General features: G+C 42.2%; 2 protein-coding genes across 7 annotated transcripts in view; one reads left to right on the top strand and one right to left on the bottom strand.

Annotated features, from left to right (window-relative positions):
- The window catches only part of HACL1 (2-hydroxyacyl-CoA lyase 1), a 49,559-nt gene extending 48,201 nt beyond the window's left edge, over positions 1-1,358 (bottom strand). For 3 of the 5 annotated variants that reach the window (XR_014135249.1, XM_078432362.2, XM_078432360.2), the window contains exons 1-2: positions 1,159-1,358; positions 878-982 (exon numbers count right to left, since the gene is read on the bottom strand). Coding sequence is in view for 3 of the 5 variants with exons in the window: in XM_078432362.2 (XP_078288488.1) it covers positions 878-982; positions 1,159-1,248 (195 nt within the window). In the remaining 2 variants the exon portion in view is untranslated. Of the gene's footprint in view, positions 1-877; positions 983-1,158 lie in introns of those variants that run through there. The other 2 variants (XM_078432364.2, XM_078432363.2) reach the window with 2 other exon arrangements.
- A 60-nt stretch (positions 1,359-1,418) lies between these two features.
- Positions 1,419-25,320, top strand: part of BTD (biotinidase) — a 29,550-nt gene continuing 5,648 nt past the window's right edge. The window contains exons 1-3 of one of the 2 annotated variants that reach the window (XM_078432365.2): positions 1,419-1,568; positions 3,604-3,754; positions 23,077-23,341. In XM_078432365.2, the coding sequence (XP_078288491.1) occupies positions 3,744-3,754; positions 23,077-23,341 (276 nt within the window). In that variant the 5' untranslated portion in view covers positions 1,419-1,568; positions 3,604-3,743. The remainder of the gene's footprint in view (positions 1,569-3,603; positions 3,755-23,076; positions 23,342-25,320) is intronic. The other variant, XM_078432367.2, reaches the window with a different exon arrangement.

The raw sequence follows: 25,320 nt of genomic DNA on the forward strand, positions 1-25,320 counted from the left end.
AGGTCAAGGCAGCTGTCTGGGCAACAGATGGTAAGAGCCTGAATTAGAGAGCAACAAACAGTGAGAGTGCAAAGCAGGAATACTTAGCTTTAGATGGACTGACAGGATATGACGCTGCAGAAGTAGTTTCTTGATCTTTTAAACCAGCACATAGTAAGCACTGAGACTGGGTTGACAAAATGTCTTATCTTCCTTTCTTTTGCTTCCAAATAAGCCTCTAAGAAGAGTGGTTGCATGATGCAGTGGAAGGAGGACTGGACTGGGATTTAGGACACCAGAGTTCGAATCATGGCTTTACCATTTGTGAACCTATTACCTTGCAGGGCCATCTACCATATAACATGAGAGCCTTGGCCTTCACCCATTCATCTCGTAGGAAAGGCCTGAGCACCTATCATCTGCTAGGCACTGGGGATACAGATGCGTCAGGAAGAAATAATATCCCCACTCTCCTGGATCTCACAGCCTAATAGGGAAGTCAGACCACACATATAATACACAGAAAGAGATACATCATAACAGGTAGTTATGAGAGGACAGAGGGACTGAATTCAGACCAGGAAAAGTGTCCCTTTCAGTTCCAACGCTCTAGACTTGGCAGAGAACAACCCGGTGTAGTGTCAAGAGCATGGACTCCAGACCCCAGAATACTTGGGTTCAAATCCTGGCTTCTGACACTAGCAACTTGTCACCTCGGGCAAATTACTCAACCTCTCTGTGTCAACTAGGATTAACAAAAACAGTTCTTGCTTCATAGGATTGATGCGCTTGGTCTGCTTGAAGAACGGTGGTAAGGGCTGAGTGTCTGCGATGAATATCTGCTGCTATTATCAATCATTCCCAATAACGCTTTCGGCCCCCCACTGTCCATACTCACCGCTTGCTCATTCCTCATCCCGACATATCTGATGCCCATCTTCTGGGCCGCAACGGCGATTTCGGTCACTGGGATACCTACGATGCCAAACATGTACTCCACATCCTGGGGGCCAAGAACAGGAGAGTAAATGCCCGGGCCCGCGCCACACCGTTCCCTGCCGGGGCGCTCAAAGGAAAGCCTCAAGGAAAACCTCCCCACCTCCCACCGCACCGCTCTCCTTGTCTCCAAGACAACGTCTCCGCCCCCCCCGCCGGCTTCCGTAGGAGAGTCCACCGTACTTGAGTTTTCAGGGCCTGGGCGATGACTTCAGCACCAGAAACCTGCTCCTCGTCTCCGTCGCTACATGCGGCTCTGTTAGTCTCCGACATCTTCCACCTAAAACTTCGAGATGCTCTCGCAGTCAAAAATCAAGCTGACACGTAGACGCCCAGCAAAATAAAGTCGGGGGGACAGCCGCTCACCAATTGTGGAAACCGCTCCTCTGACTGACAAGGAGGAAGGCAACCAACCAATTTGAAAAGCGGGAAGGAAAAGGCGGGGCTTAAATCCGTCGGCTCGCAGCGTGAGTTGAGAATGTAAACACACTCCTCCAATCAGAGCCGTGCCCTTTTCCCAGCTCCTCCATTCGCGGGGCCAGAGTGCCAGAAGGAGGCGGGACTAGCAGGAGGCTGAGACCTATGCCAAGCAGGTGAGACGCGGAGCCTCTGAGGCCTCTAGCTCCTCTGTGCCTACCCTCCGGAGGCATTTGGGGGTTCGCTAAGGCGAGTGGAGCACACGCAGAGTAGGAGCGGAAGGAGGGCTAGGAGCACTAGCGGAAGGGGGCGTGGCGGGCGCTCTCGCCTCCGCCCCACCCCCCCCCCCGGGGCGCCCTAAGGGCCTAGGCAGGTTTCGCAAAGGCTGCTGGGACCCGGGTGGGCTGGGTGGAGCCTAGCCTAGTGCAAAGTTGAATTTCGGTCGTGTTGTGCTTCCAGGTCTGCCGTGTACTAGGCGTTTACTACACGCTTTTTGGTTTACACGCTTTTTTGTAACTAAAGAAGTTTCACAACTATGTAGTTCCTGAAACATAGTCAATAGTACACGTCAGTTAAATCCATAAACGGATTTACTCTTTATCCCAATATACATGGGGACACCGAATTTCCAACCAAAAGACAAAGTAATTTTGCCCAGAGCCATTGAACCCATCCCATTCTTCAGAATCCCCAGCTTGTACTCTACTCACTGTTTAGCCCTTAGGCTACAAGAGACAAGAAGGAACCCTTGAACCTAGTTACATTTGACCATTGTTTTCTCTAACCCTTGCGACTAGCCCACTCTTCCTCTCCACTCTCCATTCTTGTCTTTCCAAAATCAGGAAATGTGGGTTTTCATAATTTTTAGATTTAGTCCCTGTCTACCACCAGTCCCTGTAGCTTGATAACCTTTTAAAACGCATTTTTGAGCGAAAAAGATGTTTGTAGTGCAATTTCTGAGGGTGTGGTCTCCCTCCAGGTCCTGAAACCACCGGTTCAGTAATAAAATCTCCATAACAAAGAGTGGAACTTTAAATTTTTGAGGATTTGGAGTGTTTCAAAGCAAAAAGGCAAGTAATATGTGGAAGGTAGAGAGAGGAGAAGGGAGTGGATCATGGGTAGAGGAATGAGTGAAAAGCACTGGAAGTGAAAGGATTTCTAAATCCAGAGGTTTTCCAACTGTAGTCATGGGCCCTTCCAAAAGGTCTTCTTTTTGGCGGTTCAAGCCCTAACCTCCCACTCTAAAGACAAGAGAGTGAAATAGTTACCTCCCTGGATACGGGACCTAGCCTAAGGTAGCCGATCAAAGAGGGAGATTTCTTTGATGTTTCAGAGTTCCTCTAAAATATAAATGCAGGTGTTGCATTTCCACTCCAAAATGTATCCATATTTTAATATAAGTATTATCTTTTTATGAGGTAAAATAAACATGCAATTAAATGTACAGGTCACAAAGAAGTTTTGACAATTGGCTATACCTATGTAATCGCCACCCAAAATAAAAATGACATTTTAAACTTACCAGTCAAGTGAAATTGATGTTCCAGAAAGATGCAAAATGTTCTTTGTGTGGCTTTGAATAGTCCTGTTCTTTGTCTCCCGTCTCTGAGAAGCATGGACCCCACCCTCCTCTATCAGGTAGTATTGTTTATATCAACACTTATGTGACAGTCTGTACTACCATTGTATCAGAATCACTTGGAAAGCTTTTTAAAAATGCAGTTGCTTAGGCCCTACACCACATCTTCTGAATCAGTGAGTTAGGACAAGTTAGGCACCTATATATTTTTTAAAGCTGCTACCTAATTTTGATTTGCAGCCTGACTTGGGAACCCCTAGCTCTGTACTCATGGTTGAGGCATTAGTTAACAATGAAATGTGTGACTGCCTGTTACCAAAGTAATACTGTTGATTCGTTTGGATTTACAGGTTCAAGGCTACTTGTTGGACATTGGCAGCACAGACCGTGTAGATCGTTAGTCCATTCATGGGACCTTGTGTCTACTTCTGTGTCAAAAGAATCATGGACAAAATCACTCCACATAAAGTGTTGTGAAAACTGTGCCATGAATTGGAACAAGTCCCCTGAATTTAGATTAATGGGTTTTACAAAAAGGATAAATTCTCAACTGACTGGATTCTGGCCTTTAGCAAGGGGAAAAGTCAATGAGACTATTTAAACTTGCTTTCACCTTTGTATCTTTGGTTCAGGGTACAACGTTCCACTGTGTACTTGGTCAGATGATTCAGCAGAAGTGATCCTTGTCCCCAGGATTAGCAAGCACTGAGAGCAACTCCTTTCCATCCAATTGTGGTTACAGGATTCTGCTGTGATTTATCCAGGCCCTTCCATGCAAACTTTGTAAGCATTAACCACATTCTTTATTACTTTGATTGGTGGTAGGCATGGAATTTTATTTGTTGCATGTTTTATTGGAATTTTTTTGTTTGATTTTGTTTCTTTATCCATGGAATGAGGTCAAAGGAGGAATAAGTCTGAGTTGGTTTTTTTTTGTTTTTTTTTTTTTTAGAAAACGCTAACACAATGATAATATGCTCTCTAAAGCACAGAGCTGGGATGACTGGGTGGCTCAGTTGGTTAAGTGTCTGATTCTTGATCTCAGCTCAGGTCTTGATCTCATGGTCATGAGTTCAAGCCCCACATTGGGCTTCGTGCTGGGTGTGAAGGCTACTTAAAGAAATAAAATAATAAACAAAACAAACAAAGAGCAGAGGTGGTCATCAAAGTGTCTATGCCCAAGTTCATCTGGGTAAAGAGAATATCCAGGCAACCAGGTAACTTATTAAGAGTTGCAAATATAGTGCCTAGAGAAAATATATTCTCTAAAGGCAGTTTCTAAAAGTAATAGTAACTCCTCAGGCCCCCAAATTATGATAGTATGTTTTAATTTCAGTAAACAAAGACACTAAAAATCCTTGTGATTATTTAAAAAGCAAAACACCAGCTGAACCTATAAGAAATTGTCTCACAAACCTATGTTATCAAGATGTGAAGTGTTTGGTTATCAAGTGAAGAAATGAATTAGGGTTATCTGTGATATATTATAGAATGGCTGAAAAGAAAAGAAAATTGGCTGAAATAAAAGAAAGCTGAAACTAAGTACCTTAAAAACAAACAAAAAGCAAGCAACAATAACAAAAAGAAAAAAGGATATCTATGTAGAATACTCTTTTTAAAACCAACACTGAAAACCGTACAGCAAGAAATGTGCTATAAAAAAAATGTGTGAACATAATTAGAGCAGAAAATAAAATATAAAATAAAATGTTCTTTGAATAAAATAGGTTAAGTTGATCTTTGCTTCTCATTAAATTGATGGACTGCAAAGTACCAAAGCTCAGAAATAGGCTTGAAGCAAAACCAGTGAAAAGCAGTTTTATTATTGAGGTGTCTGGGACAGGTTTAATGCCTATTACTGGGAGACGGGTACTCGGGGACAGGTACTGGGTTTTTTTTCCAGTTGTCTGTGACCTAGAGAAAGGTTGGATTTCTGCCCTTGGCTAGGACACACAAGCACCTTTTCTCTACATTTGAATGCCAGCTAGACCCAGACCTGGAGTGGGAAACGCAGTTGGGCAGAAACTGAAGAAACATTGTGTCCCTCTTATTGCTGTGTCTTTGTCCATTGTGTGTTTGGTTGTTTGTTTGTTTTTTTTCAATTTAAATTTGGGGTGGTTTGACTTCAGCAATCGTTAAATCACTAATAAACATGTTACTTTATGTAAAGTGCACCAGAAAATGGTGACAACTGTGTGTCATGCTATGAGGATGTAAGAGATTTATCTCAAGTGGCTTAGAAACCGTAATCCAACATTTCTCAGTATGATAGAACCCCACACTTGGGGGTGGCCCATGGTGGGGGTGGGGTGGGGGACAGCTATGACTTATGAAAAATGGTAGCAATAGTTCAATGCTTCTGTTCTCATTTGTTTCTTCTGTTTTGCCATTAGCCTTCATTACAGTCCCTTTCCTTAGCTTTTAAAAGTGTACCTTATTGTTTTGTTTTGCTTTTAATCTGTTCCTCATGTGAGCAAAACAAAGAATCCACTCTGGGGCAGAATCTCTGAATGATTCCCGGGGTTCTGAATGGAACTGCTGGGGTGTAATCCCAGGTGAGGGACATCTTCCTGATTAAGAGTTTATACGCCCTTGAACTTCCTTCTATGTCACAACCTTTGAGTTCCCCTTTGGAGCTTACCTGTGACATACTGTTTTATTCACTTTAAAGTTTGTTTATATTTAACATTTACGGCATCTTTCAAACCCACGAACGGGAACAGAGATGGATTCATACACATGTACCCAGCCCCTAGCTCAAGAAATTCATTAAAAATACAGTGAAGCTCCCTGTGGATCCCTTCCCCAGTGCATTTTCCACCCCCTGTGCCATAGAGGTAACCACTATCTTGAATTTGGTGTTTATAATTCCCACATTAGCCATTCTCTTTTTTTTTCTAGTTTTTTAATGTTTTTATTTACGTTTGAGACAGAGAGAGACAGAGCATGAGCGGGGGAGGGGCAGAGAGAGAGGGGGAGGCACAGAATCTGAAGCAGGGTCCAGGCTCTGAGCTGTCAGCACAGAGCTCGATGTGGGACTCAAACTCAGGAACCATGAGATCATGACCTGAGCCAAAGTTGAACATTTAAACGACTGAGCCACCCAGGCACCCCTCACATTATCCATTCTTTACGGGATGGACATTTAGGTTATCTTTAACTTTTCATTGTTATAAACAAATTTCTCTAAACATTTTTGCATGTCCCCTGGTGTACCTGTGTGAGTTTTTATGTATATGTGGCTAGGGGTGGGTCACATCAGTGTTACTAGATATTGCCAAATTGGTCTCCAAAGTTACTGTACCAATTGATAGTCCCACATTCTGTTTATAAGAACTCCCCTTTCTCCACATTCTCAATCATGAAATTTGTAATTTTTGCCAATCTACGTGAATGTGAAATGGCTTCTCATTTGCATTTCCCTGATTACTAATGAAGATACAGGTATAGATATGCCATCTGGGTTTTCTTATTCTGTCAATTGCCTCTTTTATATCTTTTGCCCATTTCTTTATGGATTGTTTATCTTTTTCTTATTTATTTGTAGATATTCTTTATATATTCTGAATGCTTATGCTTTGTCTTTTAACTTTGTTTATAGTTACTTTTGAGGTGCAAAGTTGTGGGGTTTTGGGGTGTGGTCACATTTGACAATTCTTTTCCTGGGCTCCTTCATGTGCCCGTGGTCAGTTGCTAGGTCACTCTGCCACTGGAAGCTGACTGGTAACCCACTGGGGTGGCAGGTATATTGCTACTGAACCCGTTATCGCTCATCATTCAACAGGTGTCCCTGGGCTTCTTCAGATGGTGGCAGCAGATTGCAAAAGGGGACAAACCCCATTGTGGAACCTTTGTGTATCATGGTTGCTAACATCCTATCAGCTAAAGCAAGTTACATGGCCGAGTTCAGACTCTGACTAAGATGGCATTAAAAGTGACATGATAAAGAAACATGAATATGGAGAGAGGAATCGTTGCTAGCCATTTTTGCTAGTCAATTTCCCAAAATATCCATTTTCCATTTACGGTATAGTTCATTCTTATCCCAATGATCCATAGTGTCATCTCTGTTATACTATCAAGTTTCCATATATGTATGTGGTCTGTCTCTGTACTCTGCTCTTTCTTAATTTTTTTGAAATAAGTCTTATGTTGGTAGGGAAGTCCTTCTATTTTGTTCTTTTGAAAACACCTTGTCAGTTGCTATAATGTCCTATTGCTGCTATAACAGATTACCACAAATTTGGTGGCTTAAAAACAACATAAATGCATTATCTTATAGCTCTATAGTTCAGAAGTCTGAAATGGGTCTCCCTGGGATAATATCAAAATGCTGGCAGGACTGCGTTCCTTTCTGGAGGCCTTAAAAGAGACTCCTTCTAGCTTCTAGAGGCTTCCCACATTCTTGACAATGTGAACAATATCAGGCCTAAACCTTCTCATGCTACCATCCCTCTGGTTCTCCCTCTTCTACTTTCACTCATAAAGGCACTGGTGATTGCATTGAGCCTACCTACATAATGCAGGATAATGTCTATTTTACAGTCAGCTCTTTAGCAACCTTTAAAAATACATATATATGCACACATATAATATATATATGTGTGTGTATATATATATATCTATATATAGATATCTATATATATCTATAAATATAGAGAGAGATATATATACCTAATATATATATGTGTATATATGTATATATATGTATATATGTATGTATATGTGTATATATGTATATGTGTGTGTATATATATATGTATATACATATATATAAAGCAGGCTTCACACTCAGCATGGGGCCTAATATGGACTCAATCCCATGATGCTGGGATCATGACCTGAGCCAAAATCAAGAGTTGGATGCTTAACCAACCGAGCCACCCAGGCAACTTTAGCATCTTTAGCAACTTTAATTCCCTTTTTGCCATGTAACCCAACATACTCATAGGTTCTGGGGATTAGAATGTCTTTAAAGGGCCATTATTCTGCCTACCAGATCTATTCATGGTCTTTTTCTCTTTTCTACATATTATAGAATCAGTCTGTCACATTCCAGTTCATCACTCATTAGGATTTCAATTGGAATTATATTGAATTTATAGATTAATTTGGAAAGAACAATGTCTTTATATTATTGAGTCTTTTTGCCATAAGCATATCTCTCCATTTATTTTATTCTGCTTTAATGTCTTTCAGTAAAAATATTTCATCATACTTACTATATTTATTCCTAAGCACCTAACTTTTTATTGATTTTTTTACATTTTCTAGTTTTAGGGGGCCACTGTATTAGAATGCAATTAATTTTCATATGTTGGTCTTAAATGTAACTATTTTACTATACTTTCCTATTAATTATAATAATTTGTTTATGGATTCTCTTGGATTTCTTTGTAGATAATCATAGAATCAATGAAAGTTTGTTTTTTCTTTTCTTGGTCTTGTATCTTTTCTATTTCTTTTTCTTAGCTTAATGCACTACCTAAGACCTCCAGTACAATATAGATAAGAAGCACTGATAAGTGGCATTTTTGTTTCATTTAACGTGTTAATACAGTGAATTAAGTTGATATACTTTTTCATATTAAATGCTTTATCATTCTTGTGATAAACCTCGTTTGGTCATGATGATGATTTTCTTCTTATACATTGCATAATTCAGTTTGCTATTATTTTTATTTAGACTTTCTACATTTGTGTTTAAGAGTGAGAGTCAACCATTATTTCATTTCTCGAACTATCCTTATCTAGTGTGGGTATCAAGGTTATACCATCTTTTTAAAAATTTTGGGACAGTTTGTATAAAATACGTAGGTGTCAATATCTTCGTATAAAAAAAATACAGTATGTATCTTTTCCTTGAATGTTTGGGAGAATTCCCCTAAAAAGTAGACCAAGATTGGTGCTTCTGGGGAGGAGTCTTTGATAATTTAATTTTTCTTGGATAATTGGTGTGCTTAGTTTTTTTCTTTTTTGGACTTAGTTTTGGTAAATTTTATTTTCCTAGAAAGTTACGTGTTTCATCCACATATCCATTCAACATACATTTGTTCCAGAGTAACAGAAAATCAATTCTAAATCTTTGTTAATGTTCCCTTTTAATTTTTTCTTTATGTTCATGTGCATGTTTATTACTTTTGTTCCTGATCAATCTTGATGGAGATTTGCTTAATTTCATTAGTCTTTTCAGAGAATAAATTTTGTACCCAGGCTCTCTGGAGAAATGGCTACTTCTAGACCTGAGCCAAGGAATGTGCAAGAGAAGCTTGGGACATAGTTTAATGTCAGATTGCAGAAAAGCTATTAGAAACTACTAGGGTAATATCAAGAAGAATCTATAGCTAACGTGAAGAGGCTGCCATTGGCCAAGGATGGGATACTTTGAGTTTCAATAATGATAATAATTGAGATGGAGAGAAACTCATAAAATATGTTTAAATATATGAGTTCATAAATGATATTTTTTAAAGATTTTTTTTTTTAATTTTTAAGTAATCTCCTCACCCAACATGGAGCTCAGGCTTACAACCCTGAAATCAAGAGTTGCATGCTCCACCAACTGAGCCACCCATAAATGATATTTTAAAAAATTGGTCAACTTCAGAGAATAATAGAGAACCAATTCATTGTCTTGAAAACTGATTTTAAAAAGAATGGAAGAGAGAATCTAGCATTTATCCTGCCTTTTTTGTATGCACTGTACCACTAGATAACCAAATAGCAGATAAAATAGAATGTCTTTTTATGAAAAGTATTCCAATTAATAAATTAAATGATGGAATTAGAAAGCTAGCACTTTGCAATCCCCAATGAACATATAAAGGCATTAAGTATCAATGTTTTGTGCTAAGATTATGAGAAGAGAGTTAGACACGTGCCTTGTGATGAAAATACACACTGCCACCCATAGCCTTGCCAAAAGGATGGACACTGAGTCTGATCCAGTTTTGGACCCAGCTGCCAATTGGCAAGAAATAGCAAAGAAAGAGGAAAAGTTTGAACCTCACCATGCATTTGCAATAATACAACCCATTCTGTTGGAAAATCTACAGGTCTAATCTACAGGCTTCTTCAACAAGTTTGTTTTATGGAAATAAAAGGGACGAAAAAGGAAATTCTAGATTGAAAGAGACTTAAAGCCTATATCAATGTTTTAATTTTTTTTTTTAATTTACTTTTTTAGTAATCTCTACACCCAACATGGGGCTTGAACTCACGACCCCGAGATCAAGAGTTTCATGCTGTTCTGACTGAGCCAGTCAGGCACCTCAATATATCAGTGTTTTTAAATTAGGAAGACTAAACTATAATGTCTAGGGATGCACATTGGGTCATAAAGCTTTTCTTTCTTTTAAAGGAAGTGATAAGCATAAAAGCCATGGTAGTGGTTAGTTGGTCACTTATGGGTAGAGTTGCCAGATTTAGAAAAACAAAACAGGGCACCCAGGACTCCCAGTTAAATTTGACTTTCAGATAAACAATGAATAATTTTTTAGCACAAGTATGTCCCAATACACTTGTTTATCCAAAAGTCAAGCTTAACTTGGCTTCCTATATTTTATCTGGCACAATCTTCATTTTATTCAAGATGGTAATGCAGCACTCTTCCCAGCCTTCCTTGTTGCTGGGGGCCAAAGCAATTTAAATGAAGTCAAGAGGCAGGGCTTTGGGGTGGTTCTTCCAGCCTGCAGCAGAGTGGAATTGGGTATGGAAGTCGTGCCTTGTACTGTGAACTTCACAAGTTCACAGGATGGTGAGACGGGGCTGGAGGTGGGTATTTCCCCTTCCTCCGGGTCAGTCAGGCTCTGATAAAACCTTAACTGGTTAGCTCGGTTCTCTTGAGGGCAGCCCTCCTGAAGAACAGAATGCTCTGACTGCTTTCCCCTTCTCCCTGCCAGAAACATGAGATTTTTTCCCAGTGTTCACTGGGACAACCTGGTAGAGCTCTTGGAGGCAAAACTCACAAAAGTGTGGGTACCCTGCCCCCCAAGCTGGAAGTTTTTAACTCTGACTTACCTGCCCTGAGCCTCCAAAATTTGTCCGTTGCAGTTGAAGTTTTCCTGTGCTAGTACTGGCTCCCACGGAGGTTTCTGTGCTTCTCTGTATCCACCTGTCTGTCTCTCTAATTTTGGAGGCAACGGTTTGCCCCGTGACCTCAGTTCTCTGAAACAATTATGAAGAGTTGTTGGTTTTCAGATCTTTTAGGTTTTTACTTGTAAACAATAGAATGGCTCCTTCCAAGCTCCTTATATGCCAGACTGTAAGCCAGAAGTCTCAGCTGGTTTTTTTCCCTTACGTTTTTCAATTTATTAGAAAAACAGGGTAACATTTAAGAAAATATTTTAAATCCCTGTAAGATGACCTGCCATGTTTTCATTAATTCACATTCTCTTCTAGTCTTTGGTCACATGTATACATGTTTTACTTAGCTATTATCGTTGTAAATACAGAAAGATATTTATTATATGTTTATTTAGCACATCTTAAATGTGGCCCATCATTAGAGTCTTCATAACTGTTTTTTCCGTGTTTGCTTAATATTCCACCTGGTTTATATACATCAACTTTCATACCTTTGTTCATATTGAATATTGTTTGTTTCCAACTTTTAGCTGCTGGGAGTTATTCTTCAATTTGAACTGGCTTCCACTTCCTGAACACTAAGCACTTTACATTTCTAACTGACAGATAACTTATTTACTTAAAGTTCTATAGTGAGTAAATCGTAGCCAGGATTTGAACTCACATATGTTGAAACTCAAAAGCCCGTATTCTTTACTTCCATGGTATGTTGTCATTTCAACTAACTTTTGTTTTGAATGACTTCCTAGGATAAAGTCCCAGAAGTAGACTATAATTCATAATAGAAATTGTCAAACTTCTTTTCCCAGTGAGAAATTGCTATTCTTTATCATTTTACTAATTTACCTTACTTCTTTTACAAATTTAATACTTTGGACTAATACTATTGTCTATTTTGTACATAAATTCAAAGTCTTTTTTTTATGTTTATTTATTTGGGAGGGGAGGGGCAGAAAGAGAATCTGAAGCAGGCTCCGGCTGTCAGCACAGTGTCTGACCTTCAGCTGGATCTCCAAAGTCAAGAGTTACACGCTTAACCAATCAAGCCACCCAGGCGCCCCCAAGTTCAGAATCTTTCAAAGTGTTTGTTTATGATTGTTTTCTTCTCATTTAAATCTGTTCTTGTTCATTGCCTGTTTATAACTGTTGTCTTGATGTTTATATTTTGCATGTAAATTTTAATTTGTCAGTCTGTTTCTTCTGTTGTTTAAACGCCTTCAGGTTTTAGAAAGTGGCTTCATCAAATATCTGATGTCAAATTCTAATTTATGCTAGTTTTCCTATCATTCAAATAGTTAGCTCTTGATTTTGAGTTTATTTTTGTATATGGCCTAAGATGTCTAAACTTAATTCCAGGGACGCGTGGGTGTCTCAGTCAGTTAAGTGCCCGACTCTTGATCTCAGCTCAGGTCGTGATCTCAGGGTCATGATCTCAGGGTCATAAGTTCAAGCCCCGTGTTGGGGCTATTTAAAAAAAAATAAAAAATAAACTTCATTCCAAATTGTTTGTAAGTCAGTCATCCCAATATCACTTACTCAATCACATGCTTCCCCCCATTGTTTTGAGTTGCATTGGCATAAAAAGAATGTAGGCTTTTGCACAAATCAGTTTGGGTTAAATCCTGACTCTGGGTCTTGATCCCCTTCAAGTTTAGGAGTAAGCTCTTTCCTAAGAAGAGCTAGACTGTTCCCCTCTGCTTTGCCCCCAGTGCTCAGGAATGTAGCACCAACTATCATGGCAGAGTCAGAAACCTCCCCATCCAACTCCACCCTTCCATCAACCCCAAAGAGCCCTGAGCTTGGAGGAGATGCAGCTGTGGCTGAGTGGGGACCTTTACCAGAGGGAAGAAGGCACACGAGTAACTACTGATCTGATCAAAGCGGAAGCAAACAAAACTACTCAGGGCCTCCAGGAAGTGAGACAAAGGTGGAGATCTACTAACCATTTCTCTACACCTCTACCAAACCGTGGATGGAGAAGACAACCGACTTAGTGAATAGGCTGGAAAGTCCGTTACTCTTGATTGTGTACTGTGCTCTAGCTGAATACCGTGAGCGCCTGCCCATACTGTGGGGTCGCCTGCATGTTCCCACCATGTTTGTGTCAGGAGAATGCTCTATAGGTACTCAGAACGGATCACATTTGGACCTGCTTTCTGCTGTTTCTCTCTTGGTGATCTTGACTGTGCCTTCCCCGCGATGTAATAACTTCTGGTTTCTCCTTAGGAAAAAGTAGACCTCAGCATGTTTTCTTTAGTGCTATGTCTTACTTTAGCTTTGTTGTTTGTTTCATACTTCCTACCGTTATTTATTTTCAGTGTTTCCAGATTTTTTAAAGTTTATATATTTATTTTGAGAGAGAGAGAGAGAGAGAGCACAAGCAGGGGAGGGACAGAGAGAGACAGAGAGAGAGAATCCCAAGCAAAACTCTGCAGTGTCAGTACAGAGCCCAACACAGGGCTCGAAGTCACCAACCGTAAGATCACAACCTGAGCCGAAATCCAGAATCGGCTGCTTAATTGACTGAGCCACCGAGGCACCCCTCCAGATCATTTTATTAAGGATTGTTCTTTTGCCTTGGGGAGCGTGGTTCCCCCATTGTTCTTCACTGTCTGCATCCAGGGCATTTCCACCATCGTCGTGGTTCTGTGATTTGGATTTTCACTCCTGAACACTGGTAGGTAAGAGCACAGGGGTGATGGACTTACAGTGATGTTTCACCCACTCCACCCTTAGACATGTTGTGTCCATACACTTAGTAATCACAAAGAGTCTTGGGGCACCTCAGTGCTCCGTCAGTTAAGCATCCAACTTCTGCTCAGGTCATGATCTTGCAGTTCGTGGGTTCGAGCCCCACATCTGCTTCAGAGCCTGCTTTGGATTCTGTGTCTCCCTCTCTCCCTCTGCCCCTCCTCTGCTCATGTTCTGTCTCTCTCTCCCTCTCTATCAAAAATAAATAAACACTAAAAAAATTTTTTTTTAATCACAAAGAGTCTTTACATTGCCCTCATTTCTGAGCACATCTTCCCTGAAAAATTTGACCTGAGGTTTTGGGACATCATATTTTCCTTGTACTGGTTGTATTACTTCTGGGTGTCCATCCTTCAGGTCCTCATTATCTAGAAGGTGGTTCTTCTGATGGTTCTTCTGAAGGTGGTTCCTCTAGTTGAAGGTAGTCCAACAAAGAAATGGAGGAAAAATTTCCCAAAGACTTTGAAAAATAATTCTTTGCTGACATTCACTGAGACCCATTTTGGGGAAATTGATGATTCATTCTTAGAGGATGAAGAAGGTAAAGCCTAACTGGAAGCTATAAATATTCCAGAAGAGCAAAGTGGCTGCAAGTGACCCCATCATTCTTTTCTCTGAAGACTGACTGGCAGTGGAAGAAGCTTTCTCCATGCTTATTTATTTATTTATTTACGTATTCATTCATTCATTCATCTAATTATTTAATTTATTTATTATTTTAATTTATATCCTAGTTAGCATATAGTGCAACAATGATTTCAGGAGTAGAATCCAGTGATTCATTCCCTCCGTATAACACCCAATGTTCATCCCAATAAGTGTCCTCCTTAATGCCTCTTAGCCATTTAGCCCATCCCCCAGCCACAACCCTCCAGCAATCCTCAGCTTGTTCTCTGTATTTATAGAGTCTCTTATGTTTTGTCCCCCTCCCTGTTTTTATATTATTTTTGCTTCCCTTCCCTTATGTTCATCTGTTTTGTCTCTTAAATTCCACATGTGAGTGAAGTCATATGATATTTGTCTCTCTCTGACTAATTTTACTTAGCGTAATACGCTCTAGTTCCATCCATGTAGTTGCAAATGGCAAGATTTCATTCTTTTTGATTGCCGAGTAATACTCCGTTGTATATACAAACCACATCTTCTTTATCCATTCATCCATCAATGGACACTTGGGCTCTTTCCAATACTTTGGCTATTGTGGATAGTGCTGCTAGAAACATGGGGGTGCATGTGTCCCTTCGAAACAGCACATCTGTATCCTGTGGATAAATGCCTAGTAGTGCAATTGCTGGGTCGTAGGGTAGTTCTATTTTTAGTTTTTTGAGGAACATCCATACTGTTTTCCAGAGTGGCTGGACCAGTTTGCGTTCCCACCAGCAGTGTAAGAGGGTTCGCGTTTCTCCACATCCTCGCCAACCTCTGTTGTTGCCTGAGTTGTTAATTTTAGTCATTCTGACAAGTATGAGGTGGTATCTCATTGTGGTTTTGATTTGTATTTCCCTGATGATGAGTGATGTTGAGCATTTTTTCACGTGTTTGTTAGCCATCTGGATGTCTTCTTTGGAGAAGTGTCTATTCATGTCTTTTGCCCATTTCTTCACTGGATTATTTGGTTTTGGGGTTTTGAGTTTGATAAGTTCCTTATAGATTTTGGGTACAAACCCTTTCATTTTTGCTTTTGTTTCCCTTGCTTCCAGAGACATGTTGTGTAAGAAGTTGCTGTGGCTAAAATCAGAGATGTTTTTGCCTGCTTTCTCCTCGAGGATTTTGATGGCTTCCTGTCTTACATTTAGGTCTTTCATCCATTTTGAATTTATTTTTGTGTCTAGTGTAAGAAAGCAGTCCAGGTTCATTTTTCTGCATGTCGCTGTCCAGTTTTCCCACCACCACTTGCTGAAGAGACTGTCTTTATTCCATTGGATATTCTTTCCTGCTTTGTCAAAGGTTAGTTGGCCATATGTTTATGGGTCCATTTCTGGTTCTCTATTCTATTCCATTGATATACTGTTTTTGTTCCAGGACATACGGTCTTGATGATTACAGCTTTGTAATACGTCCTGAAGTCTAGGATTGTGATGCCTCCAGCTTTGGTTTTCTTTTTCAAGATTGCTTTGGCTATTCAGGGTCTTTTCTGGTTCCATACAAATTTTAAGATTGTTCGTTCGAGCTCTGTGAAGAATGCTGGTGTTATTTTGATAGGGACTGCATTGAATATGTAGACCACTTTGGGTAGTATCAACCTTTTAACAATATTTGTTCTTACAATGTATGAACATGGAATATTTTTCCTTTTTTGTGCGTCTTCTTCAATTTCTTTCATAAGCTTTCTATAGTTTTCAGTGTATACATTTTTCACTTCTTTGGTTAGGTTTATTCCTAGGTATTTTATGGGTTTTGGTGTAGTTGTAAATGGGATCAATTCCTTGATTTCTCTTTCAGCTGCTTCATTATTGCTGCATAGAAATGCAACCGATTTCTGTGCATTGATTTTTATATCCTGTGACTTTGCAGAATTTATGGATCAGTTCTAGCAGTTTTTTGGTGGAATCTTTTGGGTTTTCCATATAGAGTATCATGTCATCTGTGAGGAGTGAAAGTTTGACCTCCTCCTGGCCTATTTGGAATGCCTTTTATTTCTTTGTGTTGTCTGATTGCTGAGGCTAAGACTTCCAATACTATGTTGAATAACAGTGGCGAGAGTGGACATCCCTGTCGTGTTCCTGACCTTAGGGTGTGCTCTTTCCTTTGTTATTAGTCTCAGACCACAAAGTCTCTGGACCCAGTCTAAGACTTATATCGTCAGTGGTTCAATTTTGACCCTTAAGGATTTCTGCTATGCAGTTTTTGAGATGGAAACTGATACGTTTTTGCAGAACATAGGAGATTTTTCAGATTACCTATTTATTTATAAGTGTATAATTTAAATGTATAAATGTATTAACTATTTATATAACAAAATATTTATCTATTGTCTGGGTTTTAGTCTTTTAAAATCAGGAGCTTTAGGGTGCCACCTGGGTGGCTCAGTCGGTTAAGTGTCCAACTTTGGCTCAGGTCATGATCTCATGGTCCATGAGTTTGAGCCCTGCATCGGGCTCTGCGCTGACAGCTCAGAGCCTGCTTGAGATTCTCTCTCTCACTCTCTCTCTCTCTCTCTCTCTCTCTCTCTCTCTCTCAATTCCCCTCCCCCACTTGTGTGCATGCTCTCTTTCTCTCTGTCTCTCTTTCAAAATAAATAAACTTTAAAAAATCAGGAACTTTAAACAAATGAAAACCAGCAACAACCTGGTTCTACAATGATGTTTCTGTTAAGGCTAAGGACAAGCACTGAATCCTTTAATTGACACGGACCCGGATTGTTTGGGGGAAGTTTTCCCCCTTAGTTTGAGTGTTAAATACTTTGCCACTTATTTTCATTAAATATGGTGGAAACACTTTGAAATCTGCCCCAATTCTATCAGCCCTGTTGAGGAGGCACTCAGGAAATAAAGGTTCTGAATCATGTCTTCGACATGAGGGAAATATAGGAATCAGAACATATGTTCTGTGTGCCTTTACCTTCTAGCCCAGTGGGTTTCCAGGTATGACTGCATGCCAGGAACATCAGCATCAGCATCACCTAGGAATTTGTTAGAAAATGCACATTCTGGGGCCCTGTCCCAGACCTGATGAATCAAAACTTCTAGGCACGGGGTGCAGGGATCTGTGTGGGCAAGCCCTCCAGGTGACTGAAGGGATGCTCACGTTTGAGAACCACTGCTGTGGTCTGACCCCCCAGATTCTCCCTTGGGAGTGCTACTTGGAATCTGTTTCTGCTGCGGCTAAATTGAACACTACCCATTGGTCTTTGAACGTTTGACTGATAAGTTGCCCCAGTTCTTCAACATGTGCCAGAAGGGCTGGACCAGGAGTCAGGAGACTTGGTTTCCAGTCTGTTCTCACTACTAACTAGTGCTGGAGTTTTCCCTCACCGTGAAAATAGAATTTTACCATTTCACTTCCACTGCTTTCTGCGATAGGAAGATAAAATGAAATAACGGATGGTGAAAATGATTCGAAAATGTTAGCACGTAACATGTAAAAGTCAGTGTGGCGTTGATATAAAATTTTGTTCCCCTAGAACCCTTAACTCAGCTAGATTTCCGCCATTCATTGTGCTGCCTGTCACAGTGTGGCTGGGCTGTGTCACTGCAAATCCAGTCACATCCTATGAAGTGTACCACTGTAAGGTAAGAGATGGCAACAAATTTAGGACTTGTGAATACAGTCCTAAATTAGGTCCTGGAAGCATAGCAAATAAAAAAACAGTTTTCATGAAGCCCACATCTTAGAAAACCTCTTTTACAGTGGGAAGCAGAAAAAAAATAAAAATGAGAAGGAAAGCAGGAAAAACACCATCCACTTACTACACAAGAATCACTTTGCTATTGTGCGACTTAAGAGCAAACCAACGTGGGCCAATGATCCTCCGTTTGTCCACATGGTGGCAGCAGCGAACCTGTAGATTCCATCTCCACAGGGGCTCTTTCTGTCCACACAAGAAAAAGCAAGCACCTTCTTACATTAAATACCGGGGTGTTTCAGGGAGAAGTATTATTTGACTTAAATTATGAAGATAATTTCCCATTTGAGGAAAAGAGAGAGGACTTATAGTTAGATTCAAGTGTCACAATCCTTCGATTGTAGTGTAGCCAATGGAACAGAAATAGGCCCTAATCAAAGGCCTGGTCCAAAGTTACACTTCTGTATGTCACTCTCTTTTTTTTTTAAGATCATAGGTGGAATTAAAAAAAAAAATGAAATCGCAACTTACCAGTTCAATTCAGAGGACTGGGTAATTTACTCGCTGTTTGGAGTTCAGCCTTGAATCTTGACACCATCATCACCTGCCACTCACAAGTGTTTTATTTACACTTGACATTTCCTACTGAGACATCAAAAGTGTCATCGGTGGATAGGTTTGCATGAAACTGTCCAAGCTAAAACCATCGTGGGGCATCTTATTCCAGGGGCCAGTCCCAGGCGAGCTCACAACTAGCATCAGCAGAGGGGGGAACCAGAAAATAGGCGGCTTTCTAGGAAATAAAAGGTCTATTTTGGGATTTCTTTAAATTCAGATTATGTAAATTAGGTGGAGATTGGACATTATTTCTCCTTCTGTAAAAGAATCCAGGCAAGGATATCATAAACTTCATAAGTTTAAAACTATTTGGAACTTTACAGTGACTTGGGGGGGCATCCTGCCAGATATGCACAGGAACGTATAGTGTGCTGAGTCCTTACTGACTTACCAGCTCCCTCAGTTTTGTTCCACAGGATGTGACATTTCCTTTGCTGACTTTTCCTGCCTCCTTTCCCAGTCATGGGACTGTTCTTCTCCCTGACAAGGCAGGCATGACAGGATCTTTTATTAAAATGATCCATAGTTCTATATATAAATTTTTAAATGTATATACCTGCCTCTGAAATTATCTTATTAAGAGTACCTTAATAACAATCCTTTCATTTTATTGCAAAAGATACTATTGTACTAGTATGGCCAGGAAGGAAATACAGCTAATTATCAAGATGAATCACTTAGCAGAGTAGAAAAAAAAGTTTGCATGTGTAAAAATAACCAGTGAGTGATATGTTACCAAATTTCCACAAAATAGCTTTCCGTGTAATTTAGACTTTGATTTCTTTTTCTCAGAGACCACAGGAACCTTCCCGACCAGGATTAGTGTCAGAGGAACATTTTTCATGATGAAATGAGATGCTGGGGCTTCTCTGGGGCAGTTAAAAGGTCAGGATGCTTGCTTAGAGATGTCACTCCAGCAAAGCTCTCCCCACCCCGTCAACAATTTCCTGTCTCCCAGATCATTCCTATTGGCATACTATACGGACTCTGGCTTTTCCTCTGCATGAAATGGGGAGGCATTGAAAGATTTTGAGCAGAGGAGTGTCAGGACTGACTTAGGCTTTAACCGGATCTCATGGGCTGTTCTAGAAGGGGGAGAATGGAAGCAGACAGGGCAACTGCCTGGCATTGTGAGAGACCGGGGACAGGGCCTGTGGTTTTTCTCTGACTTCACTTTTTGCTGTCTTCCTCTGCCCTGGGCTCCAGCCCACTGTTCTCCTTGCTGGTTTCTTGAACCCTCTCAGCAAGTTCCCACTCAGGCCTTGTTGACCTAGCTGTCCTCTCTGCCTGGAACATTTCCCCCAGGCATCCACATGGCCTCCTCCCTCACCTTTGGCAGACCTCACCTCACTGAGACCTTTCCTGACCATACTATTTAAAATTGTCCCCCACCCAGGCCAGACCCTCGCTGCCCCCTTCCCTGTCTTTATTTCCCCTTTGCACATACTGCGTAAGGCATCCTCAGTGTTTATTTGATTGTGGTCAGTCTCCCCATACATCCTGAGTGGGGGCTGCTTGAGGAAGGGCCGGGCTTGTTCATGGCTGTACCCTGACACCTATACCTGCGTCTGGCTCACAGTCCGATGTCTCTTGGATGTCTGAAGGGAGCACCCTCCCCACTGCTGTTTCCTGGCAGTGAGACTCAGGGCACCCTGTGAGCCCGAGCCCCCACATCAGAGGGTCGTGGTGAGCTGAGTGGACGAAGCAGGGTGTGGGGGCACACCGTCACCCAGACGGGGCCTTCGTGTCAGGCCTTCCTGCAGTTTTAGCTCGCCTGTCAAATGCCCTCCGATGGAAGAGGGTGTGTGTGTACCTTTTCAGACTGAGCACACGCCTGTACTCACGGCTGTTTATCGTCCGGGTCCTGGCCAGCTCTAGAACTACATCTATGGCTGGGTTTCCAAGAGCCCCAGGACTTCCGGAAGCTTCTTGTTCCCAGGGAGCCCCAACACCCCAGCCCACCTGTGCTTTCTGTGGTGAACCAGCACCTGGTAACCACCGGAAACCAGATCTGGATGCTGTCCTGCCCCATTAAAACTGCCCCCCTCTCCTACCCGCTGTGCCCTCCAGAGTCCCTATCTTGGGCCTTGTTGGTTTTCTTGAGACATTTGTGTAGTGCCAAATAAAGAGGGAAAGCCAGCATTTGCAAATTTGGTTAAACCGGCTGCTATTTCACCACACATCGGGACGGGCAAACTGTGGTACCTATTTTTATCATAATTACTCATTCTCTCCTACCTCATTAAGCTTGCTTCTTTCAAGCATGAATACCTGGTTAAATCTGCCTAACCTCTTATTATCACCCACCTTTGTTCACACACAAGTGATTGCCATTTACAGCCCTGCTGCCAAGCACCTTTTGTAAATAATCTACATTTTACTTTCTCAAAATAGAAAGAAATGTAATATCTTGCTGGTTCCATAGTTTTACCATTTTGCAAGTCCTGACACTTAAACTAATGTCCTCTGTCCCCAAGTAAATGGGTGACACACAGCTCTTTGTTGAGAAAGGGGGATGCTGTGACCACCCCGCTGGGCCCCAGGCACTCCTGAGCTGGCTCCACCGGGCACTGGTTGACACAACTCTCCCCTCCCCCGGCCTCCGTTTCCCCACCTCTGAGTGAGGCCAGCATCTACTGCTTGAGAAATACCGGGAATGTGTCTTTGAAGATGAAAGTTTCTCCCCCGAACCATTCCCCATTATCATCATTCTGAAACCAGAGGGAGCGGAAACTAGATTTTGACCGTTAAAATTATCCCGTGCTGGTCTTCAGAGGCAAAATTCAGATAAGAAACCTTATCAATTATACTTTTGTTTCTACTCAGAATCTCATGACTGCTTGCTCAAAGCCTCCTTGTTCTAATCTCAGAACATCGTTCAGGGTCCCAGATGAATGGCAACAAGTCCTGGGGTTGGGTATCTGGATGGTGCACTTAGTCCCTGGGACAAGAAGTAACAGTGTGTGAGACAAGGCCGTGGGATGAGGCCTGCTCAGCCCGACAAGTGTTTGGTTTTGCAAGGATTCAGACTGAGCCTCCCGAGTCCTTGTTCTGTTGCTGAAAATACTTATGGTTACTTTTGTTTCTGGAACTATTAAGAGAAAAATAAAAGGAAGTTTGCAGCCTGGAAAGTTTGGTTTTAAAATGCAAACACAGGAGTTATGAGTCAGACTTGGACAGGGCGTCGTTGTCTTTTTAAAAAGCAGCAGTAGGATTCCTTGATTTGTCTTTGTTATCTCGATGTTTAATCCAGATTCCTGGGCACTTGGTCAGCCCCAGCGCATCTCCACAGAGCAAGTGGCCTGGCCTTGGCACACCCCCTGGTATATCTGTGTGTTAGGCGAGGGGCTTCAGCTGGGAGGCCAGGCTGGTTTTCAAGGAAGAATTGGAATATTCACTCTAACACAGTAACACATAACTATTGGGAATAAAAACTCCTACTCTTGGGAAAAAAAAGGCACACAGAAGTGTCATTGTAAGTGACATAATTTACTTCTAATTGCTTACGGTAGGGCCTACATAGCTGGGTGTACGTCCTAGAAAATCCTCTTACGTTTTCTAGAAAATCCTCATATATTTTCTAGACGGTTGCATTTTATCACTGCAAAAGGATTTTATTTCCAAACGATTATGCTTTTGAGCACGAGTGGTGGAATCGCAGAGACAGAGGTTGAGAAGGTGATGATTCCCAAATTCAAGGAGGAGAAACAAAACGCTTTGATTGGGAGCCCTCTTTTTACCTATCCATAACCAAGAGTAGACACTGGCACGTAAGTAGAAGTCAGCAGCTTCTCTGCACCAAATAAAGAATGTCGTGCTAAGAAGGACTTACCCTTTATATTCATTACTGACCAAAGAAATGCAGGGAGAATTTTAATCCATCAGAGTTTTGTAGCTAGGAAAGCCGAGCTGTATTATCGGGATCGCAACAATCAGAGCTGATGTGGATGGTTGACACGTTTGTGTGTGTGGAGGGCAGGTGGTGGGATGTGGAATATGCCACCGACTTCTATAAAATAGTCATGGTAGTTATTCTTGCCTAAAACTTAGGTACGTGGCTAGAAAGGCGAGTAGTGACACAATGCCGTCTTGCTGAACGCTGGGGAAGAAAATCATGGCAAACATCGGGTCTGTTTTGGAAACATTCTAAAACCAGACTAACACAGCGAGCCGTTTTAAATGTAGCTTGCTACGTGTTTGGAGAGAAACACAGACCCTTTTATTAGGAACATGAAACAAATCTTTGAGTTGCAGTATCACTGCGGGTAGGTTTAATTGCTGAGATTAATAAGTCACAGCTGCAAAAGTTACATTCTTGGCAGGATTCTTTATTCAGCTGTTTTCCCCTTGCCTCCTTACGTTCCAGATTTATGGTCTGCATTATGTCTGGAGCCAGCAGTCAGCTTGCTCTTTTCCTCTTCGGCTGCTACGTGGTTGCCCTGGGAGTCCACACCGAGGAACCACGCGTGGCCCAGCACTCTGAGGCTGAACACTACGTGGCTGCTGTGTACGAGCACCAGTCAATCTTCACTCCCAGCCCTCTAGCACTCGTGGGCCGCAAGCAGGCCTTGGACCTAATGAACCAGAACCTCGACATCTATGAACAGCAAGTGATGACCGCAGCCCAAAAGGCAAGAAACACTCCTGGGTTAGCCCCCCCCCCCCCAGCTTGTCTAGCAGAACAGGGCGAATTGCTCTCTGGCTCTCTGTCAATGGCTCCCGCAGCCCTTCTGCAAAATTAGTCCAGCTGGTAAAGCGGAGCTGAAGTAGTCAGGTGGCTGGGGTCTCGCTGCTCAGTGGTCCATGGACCAGTGGCGTCAGCAGCCCTCTGGAGCCTGTGAGAAATGCAGGATCTGGGGCCTGCCCGGACCTGCTGAATCAATCAACATCATAGCAAGATCCCCAGGTGCTGCTTTTCCCCTCATGTCTGAGGAGTCCGGAGCTCAGTCCCTGGTTCTCAGATGTGGCCGTGCAGAGGGAGTGCTCAGCCAGTCGTAAACTAAGTGGGTGCCTGTATGCCATACCCGCAGAGGCAGATGGGGTGTGGATTGAGCACTGGGAGTTCTAAGGCTCCCCAGTGGATTCTGATGTGCAGAAAATTCTAGAAACTTCCAGGCATGAGGGTCTGTCCTGCTCTCTGAGGCATTCAAAATAGTAAGCATCCACAGAACTGCTGTTTTCCACCTTCAGTCTATTTGGGGCTCATTTCTCGTCTCTGTTCCAGACCATGAACAGTCTGAGACCTCAGTCCAGACAGAACGGAGGTGGACAGAGGGAGGTCTTTGCCAGCCTTTGTGAAGGCTTCCTGCTTGGCCTGCATTTCCCACTTCTGCCAGGAAGGGTGGGGCAGAGGGGCAGTGTCCGTGCCAGACATGACCATAACAAAATGCCCTGTTGGGAAACCCATAACCAAAGGGAAATTTGGACTTTCACCTGGTGTGTGGTGACCAAGCCCAGTCATGTGAGGAAGCCCTGCTCTGCCCTGACAGGAGGTACACTCCATGTGAGCAAAACTTCCCTGTGCCGGTGAGTTTGGAGGGCAGGACAGTTCGGGCCAGCAGGTCCTGCTCCAAAATAGTTCCTATCTCTGTTCAGGGTACTCAGGATTGCCTGGACGGCCACTAGCTATTGCTGCATTTTAAAATTCTACCTCATTACATGTGTATGTGTATATATGCATATATAAAATTATAGGCTACCTTTTAGAGATATGCATATATATAGGGGCGCCTGGGTAGCTTAGTAGGTTAAGCATCTGACTTCGGCTCAGGTCATGATCTCGAGGTTCGGGAGTTCAAACCCTGCATTGGGCTCTGTGCTGACAGCTTGGAGCCTGGAGCCTGTTTCAGACTCTGTGTCTCCCTCTGTCTCTGCCCCTCCCCTGCTCACTCTCTGTCTCTCTCAAAAATAAACATTAAAAAAATTAAAACAATATACACATATATAAGGCTAATATTGGAAGAGAGTTTAAGACCTTGTCCAGCTTCTTCTGATGGGTGATGCTCCTCTCTCGTTCAAAGCCCCACATCCAGTCTCTCCTTGAACTGTGGCCCAGAACGCACTGTCTGATGAGAGCGCGGGAGCTTCTGGCAAGGTTTGCCTTTCAGTGAACAACAGTTTGCCTCCCGGCAACTGCCACCCGTTCTGTCCCCTTAGCTAAACAGAACAGACCGAGGAACTGACCATGGCGGGTCGTCTTCCACAGGAGGACAGCCGTCATGCTCCTTCCCCCCGCCCCCAAACCCAGCATCTCTTCTCCAGGCTGTATGTCCCTTTTACAAAGATTTCCCAGATGATCTCTGTGCCCAGAGCCATAGGAAGGTCTCCGTATTCAAGGGCAGAGTGGAGGAGATGTAGCACCATTCTCATTCGAGACTTTGTCCCCAGAAAGCTGTTGGCAGCCACATCTCACTGTGGATTCATAAGGCATTTGCTGCCAACTCACACTCCCGAGTCTTCTTCCCACACACGGACACACGTGCCACTCTTGCCACCCGGTACTTACAAGGTTAACTTCTTTAACCTGAACACACGACTTCACATTTATGCTGTGAAATCTCATCATTCCAGCCTGTTCGGCTATTTGGGGATCTTTACTGGCATCCTGCAT

The sequence above is a fragment of the Panthera onca genome, chromosome C2 (assembly GCF_046562875.1).
Source record: "Panthera onca isolate mPanOnc1 chromosome C2, mPanOnc1 haplotype 2, whole genome shotgun sequence".
NCBI classification, from domain to species: Eukaryota; Metazoa; Chordata; class Mammalia; order Carnivora; family Felidae; genus Panthera; species Panthera onca.